General features: G+C 52.4%; 1 protein-coding gene across 2 annotated transcripts in view; it reads right to left on the bottom strand.

The window, feature by feature from the left end:
• Positions 1-8,137: 8,137 nt before the first annotated feature.
• Positions 8,138-12,594, bottom strand: part of Sfxn5 (sideroflexin 5) — a 118,383-nt gene continuing 113,926 nt past the window's right edge. For both annotated transcript variants that reach the window (XM_036182755.1, XM_036182754.1), the window contains one exon: positions 8,138-10,877. In XM_036182755.1, coding sequence (XP_036038648.1) covers positions 10,800-10,877 — 78 coding nt within the window. In that variant the 3' untranslated portion in view covers positions 8,138-10,799. The remainder of the gene's footprint in view (positions 10,878-12,594) is intronic.

Here is a 12,594-nt window from a genome sequence, read left to right as displayed (position 1 = left end):
CAGCCGTTCATCTTCAACTGTAGAGCCTGGGCTGGTGAGTTTCAATTCTCAGTGCAGTCGGGGCTGGTCAGCAAGGGTGCTCAGGGCCCAGGAACTTGAAGAGAAGCCTTGGCTGGGTCTTTCCAAACTCATGGAGGGTTAGGACGGCAGAGATTCCTTGCACATACAGACTCTAGTGGCTTCCCAAGCTGAGGAGAACCCAGAGGAAGGAGTCCTGGGCATGGGTTACGGAGGTTCCAAGTCCAGGCCCCACACACATTTGTGCCTGTCCTGAAGAACCCTGGCAGCGTTTGCTTGTTAGTTTGGTTTTTTTGTTGTTGTTGTTTCTTTTTCAGACACAAGATCTTACTCTGTTGCCCAAACTGGCTTCCTAGTCACATCAATCCCCTGCCTCAGCCTCCTGAGTGCTGAACTGTAAGTATGAGCCACCACACCTGGTATCCATGGGCTTGATGGTGAGCTTGGCTTGCAGAGGTGGTCAACAAAGGAAGGCAAGGCAGGTCCAGTGACTCTTGTCCTTCTGCCCTTTAGTTGGTCTATTTGTCCTGCCCCCTTAACATGTTGTCCTCCATCCTGGAGAACTTCCAACAGGCTTGTCCCAGGCCTGCCTCTACTTCATCTCCCATGAACTCCCCAACCGTGCACTCTGTTGACATGAATGGCACCCACTACCCACTGTCCCAAGATCCCCTGGCAGCCACATCCATCTACTTCCTGAGTAATCTGTTTCTTCATCTGCAGAAGCACCCTCCTTTTCTCCCTAACTCCTATGTCTCCATTTTGGGTCCCCTGTCTCCTCTTCCTCTGGTTCATCCACACCTCACATCTGTCCTGTCCAACTCATCAATTCCTGGCTAGACAGTGGTGTCCAGTCACACTTGGTCAACACAGCATCCCTCAGCAGTCCCTGCCACCTGCCTGACCCCAGTCTGCTCTCTGGGAAGAGCATGGACACTGAGTGGCTTCTGTGAATATCCAAGAAGATCCTCCATGCTGTGACCAGGAGGACTCGGTCCCCCGATCAGGCAGGATAGTGTCACCCCTTTCTCAGTCCTGTGCTGACCTGTGGCCTCTCCTACATTGCTCCTGGTGTCCCCGAGTGAGCTGCCATGGCTTTTGCTGGCCTGTGCTGTTCTTCCTATCTGGGACGTTGGTGAGTACCCTGTGGACATCTGATCCAGGTTGAGGCCCATTCATGTTGCCTGGGCTAGGTGCAGAAATCCAAGCACGCAAGGTTTTTTTTGCTGAGAACACTCCCACTGTCCTATGGGTACCTTCTTCTACTCTACCTGTCTCGAGAGCTGATGTCCATTCCAATTTTAAGAAACCAAAAGACTTTGTTCCTCCTGATCCCTCCTCCATCAAATGAACACATCCCTCAAATTTTAAGTCTTTACCTGGCTAAGTCTGAATTTAAAAAACCCCAACAACTCTTTCTGCCAACCAAGTGCAGTAGTTGTGTGTGTGGGGGGTGTGCATGAACAGGTAGGGTGGGAGTGAGGAGAGGTTCCCTTTCAGCACTGATGGTGATGGGACAGAACGGGTGAGCCCTTCCTCTGAAGATCCTACCATGCTTGGCTGGGGGGTGGATGGGGGGATGGGTCCTGGAAGATCACAGCAGAATGCCCTGTCAAGAAAATAAAGGACTAGAAAGACCAGAAACCTGCCAATCTTCCTAGGCAGGCCTGCTGGGGCGGGGCGGGAAGCCCCCTCCATCCCCCCATGTTGTGCCTCTCCCGCAGACGGTAAATATTGGTGTTGTGACTTCATTAATAAAGGCTTCTGTGAGCCTGAAAAACATGGAATCAGGATGAACTATTTTCTGAGCTGCGGGCTTGCCAGGTTTGCTAATTTGGGAGTTTTTGGGCCCTCTCCAGGGAACAAACCGAAGTCTCTCCCGAAGAGACGAAGAGACGCAGATGCAGCCGAACATAGAGAAGACAGGACTGCTGCTCCTTCTATCCCGATGGCTCCTGCCTGGAGAGGGAGGCCCACAAACGGCCAGAGAGCGGACACTGGCTTCCCCCCGCTGTATCTATGTCTGGGTGAGCTGCCGGGCCAGGCCTCCCTAAACAAGCGGGCCTGACCACTTCTCATCAGTGGTGCTGACCTCCAGAGCCCCACAGAATGATGGCCTGATTCTTCTGAGCTCCTTAAGAGCAGAGAGCGGCGCAAGCCTCAAGTGTAACAAGCAGGAATTCTTAACTCTTCAGGCCCAGCCCATGTGCTTCCTCTCCGGGAGCAATCACACTGTTTCCTCTTGTCCGCAGAACTTTCCCAGATCGGTCTCTGCATGGTGCCTGTTGTCCTTACCAACCTCTCCTCCCAGGTGCTCTGGTTACTCCCCACAGGGCATCAGGCATTCTTTGACTAGAGAGCCAGGCTCTGCCTGAGAGGAGCCAGCTAGCCCACAGGCCTCTCTGGGACACTGCTCCAGGGCAGCCACACAGGGGGAGGGGATGGGGGCAGCAGGCTTAGCAGTGCAGGCCCAGCCAGCTTTCCTGTCAGACGGGCGCTGCCAAGGCGGAGCCAGACATCGGGAACAGGTTTAACCAATTACCCGAGCGCCCCATCTGCTGTCTGGGGTTCGTGTGAGGGTGAGTGCATGTGAGGGTGTTTGGAGTGTCTGGGAGGGCTGTGGGCGTGTGGGAGAGTGTGACTGTGTGGGTGGGTGTGGGTGTGTGGCTGTGCATGTGTGCAGTGCCCGTGCACGTGCGTGGAGTGTGGCTGCACATCCTGGCCATGCCCCTGCCTCCTCATTTGTCCAGGACTGAAGCTAGCAGCTTCCGGTCTTCCTGCCCACCCCCAGAGACCTTGGGGTCTCAATGGACAACCTACCTAGCACCTCACTTCTTGTCACCAGCTCTTCATGCCCGGGAAGAATACTTTCAAGTCACATGTTCAGATGCCCTTGGCTTGCTGCTCCTGCTGGGGGACCCCCACAGGATCCTCCCAGGCCTTCACCCATTCTCTCTCTGATATGCCCTTGTCCTGCTCTCCTTGGTTGTACCCAGCTAGCAGAGTTACAAATCTGCTCAGACCACTTTTACACCTACTCTGTCGGGCCATAAGGACGCCAGATGACAGAGTGTGGTAGTGACACCCTCTGCACGCTCAGTGCAACCCTTACTTTGATAAATCCATTCCTGCTCCTTACAGTAGAGGCCTTAGAATGTCACCCCTCTCTCCAAGCCTCTTCCAGGCTACTGTCAGCAGAGAACCCTGCTTCCATCCATCGTTCCTTCCCTCCTTCCTTCCTTCCTTCCTTTCTCTCTTCTTCCCTCCCTCCCTCCCTTTTGAGACAGGGTATCACGTATCCCAGGCTGGCCTCATAGTTGATATCAAACTGAGAATGAACTTAAAACTTCTGATCTGCCCCCCCACCTTCAGCTCCCAAGTGCTGGGATTACCTGGTTGTACCACCATGTTCAGTTTAAGTGATGCTGGAGCTTGAACCCAGGGCTTTGTGAATGCCAGGGAACTAACTCACCTACATGCCCAATTTCGTGGCTTCCATCTTCAGAGGGAAAAATGAGCCTTGGAAGGCATGTCCTCACATCACTTAGAGAAGGGAAGTTAAGAATGGGTGACCAAGGGGAGTTGACAAAAAGGGACCATTAACAAATCTGGAAAAGCCAGGGATGCTGAAGCGCCCCTTGGAAGAGGGGGAGCCTGAACAGTATGGCCCTAGTAACAACGGGAAGGCCGTGTAGCCCTGAGGCCTGAAGGGGCAGGAACAGTGACCAGCAGGACCTGAGAGGACAGCTGGTTAGGAGACCCCACACAGGAACGATGACCCTGGATAGAAAGAGTTGGCGGTCTGGGAAGGATAAAGCCCTCCAGTCTTGCTCAGCCAATCCCCTTTTCCTGCACATAACACCAGCAATGGAAGTTAGACCACAAGGTCTCCTGTGAGCCCGCCTCTCAGGACCGCAAACAGGGTGCAGAGCTTCGAACAGGACCCCACCCTTGGCTCTCCATCCTCCCTGGACACGGCTGTATCTACTTCCTCCCTCTCCACCTGCCTGCTGTAACCTTCTGGCTCTCCTGAGGTGGACTGTTCTCCAGGACACACTCTTCAGCTTCTGATCTTTTTCCTGCCTTCAGTCCCTTGTGACCTTTTCTTGAGTCCCCTCCTATACCCACTGAGTTCAGTGTCAGGCTGCCATGACACATAGCCATGTCTCTCTGCCCGCTCACAACCAATTCTAAGAACTACTTCCACTTCGGGCCGGGCAGACGGCTCACTCGGTTAAGTGCTTGTCAGGTAAGCGTGTAGACCTGAGTTTGGTCCCCATCTAAAAATAAACACCCCCCAATCATGATCCCAGTGCTGGGGAGACAGAGGCAGGAGGATTCTTTGAGCTTGTTAGCCATGCAGTTTTGCCAAATGGGTAACTTCTAGGTTCAGTAAGAGACCCTGGCTCAAAAAATAAGATGGCGACTGAAAGGGAGAGATGAGTTGGCTTAGTTGAGAGTACACACTGTTCTCACACATGATGTTCTCTGAATGTTGGGTGGCTGACAAGTGCCTATAACTCTGGCTCCAGTGATCTCATGCCTCTGGCCTCTGAGGGCACCTCAACACAGACACACAGACAGAGACAGAGACAGGCGCGCGCACACACACACACACACACACACACACACTTCTCCACAGGTTATGAGCCAGAGGCTTACTGACTTCCCAGCCCACATAGCTTGTGTTTGCCCTGACTGCACTGACCATCCAGCTCTCCTTGGTTGAGGTCTCTTGGCAGCTTCTGGTCTCTCCTTGGGCCACACAGAAGTGGGGCTTCCACAGGACTTTGCTGAAGACCCTCTCTTCTTGCTAATGTACTGAACTCCTAGATACAGCCAATAGATAAATTCTGTATGCAAGTCCTTGGCTTTGCTTTTGAGATTGGGCCTCAGATAGTCGGGTGACAATGACTGGCCTTGAACCCCTGACCCTCCATCCTCCATTTCCCAAGTGTTGGGATGCCAGCGGGCATGTGCCGCCTCAACCGGCTTCCAGGATGCAAGATATCCAGCCCTTGCTGGTCTCCTGACATCTACACTTGGCTGTCTTTCCAGAAACCTATAAGAACTTCTGAGAGGGAACGGCTGCTTCTCCTGCAGATTTAGTCTCTTTTCTGTCTTGGTGGGCTCAGAAATATAGCATCCCCTCTTCTCAGTCTCCCAAACAGGATGAAGGGTCATCTGGTCCCTGGTGTCACCCCCACCCAGTGACTTCACTTCTCTCTACCCTTGTCTCTACTACGCTGCCCTAGGCCTGACTTCCCCACCTCCCCTGACCAAGTAGTGTCCCCTACCTGTCTCTCAGCAGCTGCACTGTATCTACTTCCTCCTCCATGCAGCTCTCCACAAGGCCTCCGTGGCCTCCCTGGCCTCCCCAGGATCTCGCCTGTGTTCTGGGAACACACTGGATTTCATATGGCTCATTCTTGGGGTGGTCAGAGCCATTGCTTCTTCTCCCATACTTGCACAGGAGGAAGAAGACAGCAATGTCAGGTGGCCTCAGACTGGTAGCATCCCCTCTGTCCTCACTAGGGGTGCATGGAGTCTCCAGGGGAGAATCTGTGGCCTGCCAGTCTGTCCATTGTCTCCTCTTTCTCTGATCTGTTCTTTTTCCATCTCTCCACCTCTCCCAGAGCTTTGCAGTGGGGCCCAGGTTTTTGTATTGACTAAAGAATCATCCTCTGACCTTAGAAAATGCTGATAGTAGTTGCCTGGAGGTGTATGTGTGGGTGTTGGGGGCCAGTTCTTGGCCATTGCCATTAGGGATATCTGGTACTACAGAAAAAGGGACTTGGGAGAAGCAGATGAGAAGTTCCCATTTGAGGGCTTAACTAGGGGGGTAGATGGGATGGCAGGAGCAACAGCAGCTGGGGTAGGGGCAGGAGGTGCTGAAGAAGGCCTCATTCTGAATATAAAGCCAGGCTGCTCCAGCCGCAGGAAAGGGTCACTCATCACTGTTCTCACACCCTTCCCCCTGCCCAAGCATTCTGACTCTCCTAGTCTTTGAGAGGAAGAAGCCTAGGCCCAGGCCAGTCCATGGACGGAAGGAGAGGCTGCATTCTTCAAGTGTTAATGATCTCAGAGCTGGGCAGGAGCTGAGTCCCCAGTCTAGCTAAAAACAACAAACAGTTCCCAGGAGGGATTTGTGTATGTCCTGAGAGTCAAGGATTTCCGCCCTGATGGGGGCAGTGGGGCCTGTGAGGCTCTTAGCAAAGAAATTCCCCAGAGACCAGTAGCCTCCTGACCTCAAGGTATCACTTTGAATAGAGAGACCCCATCCTCTCTCTTTCTTCCCTCTTCAATTCTTCCAGTGAGGCCCAGAGCCCAAGTCTCCTACCCACACCCGGGATAATAAGGAGACCCGAGAGAAGGGTCTGGTGCATTCACCACTGGCTTCTCTACTCTTCCAACGAGACAGTGTGTGGCCCTGTGCTTGCCATTTGGTAGATAAGTACACCAAGTCTCAGTTCAGAAGAGCTTGCACCAGAAGCTGGAGAGATGGTTCAGTTGGCAAAGTGATGAAACCCACTTTTCAAAAGCCAGGAGGCTGGGTGTGGTGGTATATGCCTTCAGTCTCAGGACTTGGGAGGCAGAGGCAGGTGTCAATGAGTTTGAGGCCAACCTGATCTATATAGTGAGTTCCAGGACAGTTAGGGCGATGTAGAGAGACTCTGTCTCAAAAAAACTAACCAACCAAAACAACAACAACAGTAATGAGTCCAGATGTGCTGAGCCATGCTTGTAATCCAAGTAGTAGAAAGGTCTCTACCTCTATATCTGCCTCTACCAGGCAGATCCTAGGGTTTGCTCACTGGCCAATCTAGGCAACTTGGTGAGAGACTTCAAAATCAAGGTAGATGGCTCCTGAGGAATGACCTCTGGTCTTTCTACACAAGTGCACATAGATGTGCACCCGCATGCTCACAAACCTGTACATACACATAAAAGAAGTATCCACAACAGCCAGATGGGGCTGGGCCAGCATCTGCCTATTACATGCTTCCTACCCACCTCAGCTTCTCTCTGCAGGGCTGGACTATGCTCAGTGGTCCAAAGAAGAGGGCAGGCCTCCCCCTGGAAACTTCTAGAGGGTAGCTTGGGAGGGAAGCCAGATCTATCAGGAGGTGATAGTCCTGGTCCTGGGGGGTCCTAATTAGGGTCACTATGGTTGTGATGAAACCATGGCCAAAAGCAAATTGGGGAGGAAAGGATTTATTTCACTTACTCTTCCATAACACAGGTTCATCACTGAAGGAAGCCAGGACAGGAACTCAAACAGCAGGAACCTCCCCATGGCTTGCTCAGCCTGCTTTCTTATAGCACCCAAGGATGGCATGGGCTGGACCCTCCCGCATCAATCACCAATTAAGAAAATACCCTAACGACCTGATCTTATGGGGGCACCCTCAATTGAGGGTCCCCTCCTCTCATTACTATAGCTGTGTCAAGATGGCATAAAAATTAGCCAACACATGGGGAACTATGAGGGAATTGGGAGGGGCAGAATTCCAGAAGCCACACACACATGAAACATCGTACCTGCACTTGGCACAGTCCCCACCCACCCCCCATAGATCTCCAGGCCATGCAGTCCAGGATGGTCCCCTTTCCTGGGTCCACACTACACAAGAGTTTATTGAACTCCTAAGGTGTTCTGTTTCTTAACGTAAGTCTCTTCAGCAGCCATCCAGCCACTGGGCTTCTTTTGTGAGTCCTTCTTTTTTATTTTCATGTGTGTGTGGGGGGGGGGCAGGGGCTGGGGCTCACATGCTATGGTGCACGTGTGGCGATCAGATGATAACTTTCAGGAATCAGTTCTCTCCTTCCACCATGGGTTCTGGGGATTAAACTCAGTTGCTCAGGCTTGCATGGCAATCATTTTTCCTGGCTGAGCCATCCAAGCTGGTCCTCTTCTGTGGTTTCAACCCACCTTCTTTTCCAGCTTCCTGTCTCCACACACTCCTCTTCCCTTTCCTCTTCCCCTTTCCTGAACCCTGGGCCTGCAGCTGCCTTTGGGGTATTCCCACAAAGGCCCCAGGCTGCCTTTACTTGCTCCCTCTGTATCTCTTCATTCTTCCCCTCTCACTGTCCTATAATCCACAAAGCCACACCCTCGTGTTTTAAATCCACGTTTATTGACCACAGCTCATTAGTATGGCATAAATCACATCAATTGAGAAGTTTTCCGAGGTTAAAAAGACAGTCTGAAGCCCCTAGGTATGCTGAGGCACACGTGTTGGGGCCTTGCTCATACCTGCCCAAGGCTGGAAGCCCACCATGGACCGGCCCCCACTGGCTCTTCTCTACCTCCAGATCCCCCTTCTTCCCCAGGCCAGAGGCTTCAGACAGAAGAGATCCACAGTCAGCAAGCAACAGAGTGTGCAGACGTCCCAATTCGGTGGTCATCTTGGCATCTTGGATTTTTGGTTCCTGCACTCTCAAATTGCTTTCCGGAGATGAAAGAGCATCCTTGGAGCCTTAGGGAATGTTTAAAGAACCCAGGAGAGGTGGCCGGGAATGGCAGGGCTAGAGAGCCTGCTGCAGAGATACCCTGACTGCTGGCAAAACTAGATCCAATGAGAGTTCATTTATGCCCTTTTCCTCCTGGCCAACTTCCTCTAGCCTCAGCAGACATGGGTATTTGCACTCACAGAAAGCTTCCCTTGTGGATTTTATCCCTGTTCTGAAGTCAGAACAGGGTTTAGCAGCATGGCTCAACACCCTCCGTCACCATCACCCGAACTACAAGGGCCATTTGCCACTGCATACCCGAAGGAGCTGCCTCCTCAGCTCACCTGGGCTTGTATTTAGGAGTGTGGTAGAAATCATCTCCATACACAAAGCAAACCGAGGAGGGATACTGAGGCCAGTACAGTGACAGCCAGTACAGAGGGAAAGCTGGAAGAGGTCCTGGTCAGTGGAACCTCTGGGGGGGGGGCAGTTTTGGTCCCAAGATAAAATGCATAAGGACAAGGTTCCATGATAAATGGGGGCAGGGAGAGCTGGGAATGCACTTTTGCAAAGGGGCTCCAGATGATCTAGTTCCCAGTCAAGATCTGGAGACCATGGTGCCAATGCCCATGGCAGACACACCTCACTGCAGCTACATCGCCTTAAGACTCTGACAGGCCACCTGTGGCCTTGTTCTTGATGCTCTGTGCCAGGCTTTTACTGCAACTATACATGTTCACCTTCAGCCCCCTCCTGAGTCACCAGAGGGAGGTTCCAGGGTCACAAGGCAGGGCTCCCATTCTAGTAGAATCAGATGAGGGCCATGTGAAGATCAGAGTGCTATGTTTTCTGTGGATCTTTCAGATCAGGAGTCACCCTACTCATCCCCACCCAGACCCTGCCTCCTTAGGGAGAGTTATCTCTTTCACTATGGTCTACAAATAAGATGGAGTCAGGAGCCAGCAGTGAAGAGGCCTCGCGTCTGCAGCAGCGAGAGGTGATGTGTGGACTGACAGCCCATGCTTGTCTCGGGCATCCTTAAGACCTCCTCCACAGCCACGAAGTATTTGGCACAAGTCAAGGTCTTCCTTGTATGTGGGGTCACATACAGAAGGGTAAGGTCCTCTTTTGAGGCCAAGTGCTGGCCATTTCCAGAGGAGCCTGATGCATTTTCTGGACCAGAATCCACCTTAGAGACATGCTTGGAATGTGCAGCATCTGAGTGAGTCAGGCAGAGAGGAGTCAAAGGCCTGGTGGAACCTCAATTTGGCTGTTTGCTCCCAGGCAGGGGATGGAAGCTCAGAGATGTAGGTGGCTTGTCCATCGCCATAGAGCCTGCCCGTGTTAGAACTGGGATGACACTACCTCTCAGGCAGTTGCCAGGGTTCTGGCCTTGTACCCTCAAGCAGGAGACTCTCCTATGCAGGAAGGTGTGGAATGTGACAGACGGTGTCATGGCTACAGACTGGACAGCAGTGGGCTCAACCCACCTTTGTCCCAGTATAAAACTCTAGCTATTCTTGGAAAAGAACCTTCCCCCAGAGAGCCTAGATGGGCTCCTCTTCTTGTTCACACTAAACAATGTTCCCTTGTGGGGCTCCCTGAATAGAGCTGGGGTGCTCTCAGGGGCCTAGAATCCATAAGAGCTCCATAAAAGATGACCTATGCCTGAGGTCACCGATTTTCACTCCACTGTGGTGTGGACAGGAGCTGGCTACACTCAGAGCCCGCTGCTCCCGGAACTTTCCAGAGGTCTCTAGTGCTCCTTGAACAAGAGAGCCAGTTCCTGAGAACCTTGATTATGGCTAGTTCATCTTGTGGGGTGCAGACCACCTCCTCTGCCTTCTCTTCTCTAACCCAGGGGCCTATCGGGCCTAGCCACTACATTTTCCATCCATCAAGCCAACCCAGTTCCCAGGCTCCTCTGGCTCCCTCCACATGTCTACCTGCCACTTCTAGTCAGCTGCAACCAAGGCTCAGACTTGCTTCTAATAAAAAGAAAAAAAAAATTAAAACAAAACAAAACAGCAACATATAAAAGGATCCTAATTCTACCCCAGGAGCACTCTACTGTTCTTCAGCTCACACGGAATTGGAGTTGAGACGACCCCATGTAAGGCCCAGAGATGCACTTGATTCTTTTTGTGTAGGAAATGAGTCAGAATTCCTCTCCCCTATGTTAAAATGTGAATGGTTAGTCTCCCTACTGCTGGTGGTTGACTGCTTCCCAGGCAGCCCCTCCCTGCAGAAGTAGCTCATGAGACTCCTTCCCCACCCCAAACATGTGGCCTGGAGAGTGCTGTGTTTCCAGGCCGGCTGATCTTCACTCACAGCCCCTTATTGTAGACCACTGTGCGGCTGCTTGTAGCCCGGGCTATCTCAGGCTCCAACTGGGAAGTTTCAATCTGAGGAGAGGAGGAGAAGAGTGAAGAGGTGGGGAGGGTCAGGAAGAGAACTGGTTCTGGTACCCACAGTTCTGTGCATGTCACAGCCAGTGCCCACACGTCCCACTGAGGGGAATGCATGCGTCCTTTTACATCACCCTTCCAGCCCAGGGTTAGCCTCTTTCTTGTCTAGATCTTGGGTTTCCATCATTGCCAATGCTCTTGTTCCCCATACTGCCAGCACATTTGAGACCCCCTTCTCTATCTCCCCCAACAGCCTCTCCCATGGCAGCACCCCATTCACTGCTCTCCTGGACCAATAATACTGCAGGTCTCAGAGACTCCATCTCTGTCTACACACACACATACACACATGTGCACGCACCCCAATTCAGATCTCAGGGACCATTACTTCAACTCCTTCCCAGACTCAAGGATCCTTCTAGCCCTGATTGGTAGAAGTCCTGCTTTAGAGGTCTCTGCCCATGCATCCACCTTTCAACTTGACCACCTCACAGAGATCTTCAAAATCCACTGTCCTGCTGGGCAGTGGTGGCGCACACCTTTAATCCCAGCACTCGGGAGGTAGAGGCAGGTGGATCTCTGTGAGTTCGAGGCCAGCCTGGGCTACCAAGTGAGTTCCAGGAAAAAGGCGCAAAGCTACACAGAGAAACCCTTTCTCAAAAAAAACAAAAACAAACAAACAAACAAAAATTCCACTGTCCCTGACTTCAGCTCGACCCTTGCGGCAGCTGGCAACAGCTTTCCCTCAGGCCCACTGCCTGGCAAGTCCATCTCCATCCTCTGCAGAGGCCACTGGGTTCCGGCTTCTCTGTCACATCAACAGCTCCCCTGCAGCTTCCCCCTCCTGAGCTGCTGAGCCTGCTTACGTCAGGGGCACTAATAAGGAGCTCCTCTCAGACCCACAATCACAGCCATAGCCTACCAGGGTCCACACTCTGCCCCTCCCTCTTGCCCTCAGTGGCTGTCCCTCCCCCTTAGAAGGCAGAAACCCACCTGGCTCCGCCTTCCTCCTGCCTCTGCACAGCCTTCTCCTAGACATACTTCTCTCCCAACTTTGCTGTCCAGTGACTCCTTCCTGTGAGTGTCTCCACGTGCCATAAGAACCTTGCATCTGAGGAAACTCCTTTTGCACCATGGCAGGCTTGCCTGCGGCCTGGTATTTCTCCTCCTCAGCAACCATGCTTCTTTAAATTGTCCATTCTGGTCAAATCCACCTGGCCACCTCCCACTGGCTTCAGCCCACAGCAAATCTGGCTCCTGTTCCCATTATCCTCTATGAAAACCTCTCTCCACAAGGTCACTGTTACCCTCATTTCACAACACCTATTGGACACGTCTTGGAGTACTTGGGGCTTGGTCTGGCTGAGTCCCTGGTGGCTGTCATGTCTGAGGGGTATCCAGCTGTGGTTCTCCCTTGAGCCACAGGCCAACAGCTGACTGCAGGCTAGTCAAAGATGGTGGCTGCTTTACGGGTACATAAACTCAGCCATTCTGAAATGGACCTAAGTCTGCTATTTCCTCCTGCCCCAGACCCAGCTCCAGTTACAGACAATAACACCATCATCAAATGGCTGTCTGACTGAAGACCCTAGGCCCCCTTCCCTTTCCTTCTCTCCCTTCCCTTCCCTTTCCTCCCATGCACTTCAGCCCACTGCCTTCTGAATCTCAGGTATGATTGCCCCTATCATCACTAAAAAATGGTTCAGTGGTCTGA

The sequence above is a fragment of the Onychomys torridus genome, chromosome 3 (genome assembly GCF_903995425.1).
Source record: "Onychomys torridus chromosome 3, mOncTor1.1, whole genome shotgun sequence".
Taxonomy (NCBI): Eukaryota; Metazoa; Chordata; class Mammalia; order Rodentia; family Cricetidae; genus Onychomys; species Onychomys torridus.
The sequence above is the reverse complement of the archived record's forward strand: the minus strand, read 5'-3'. Positions and strand labels throughout refer to the sequence as shown.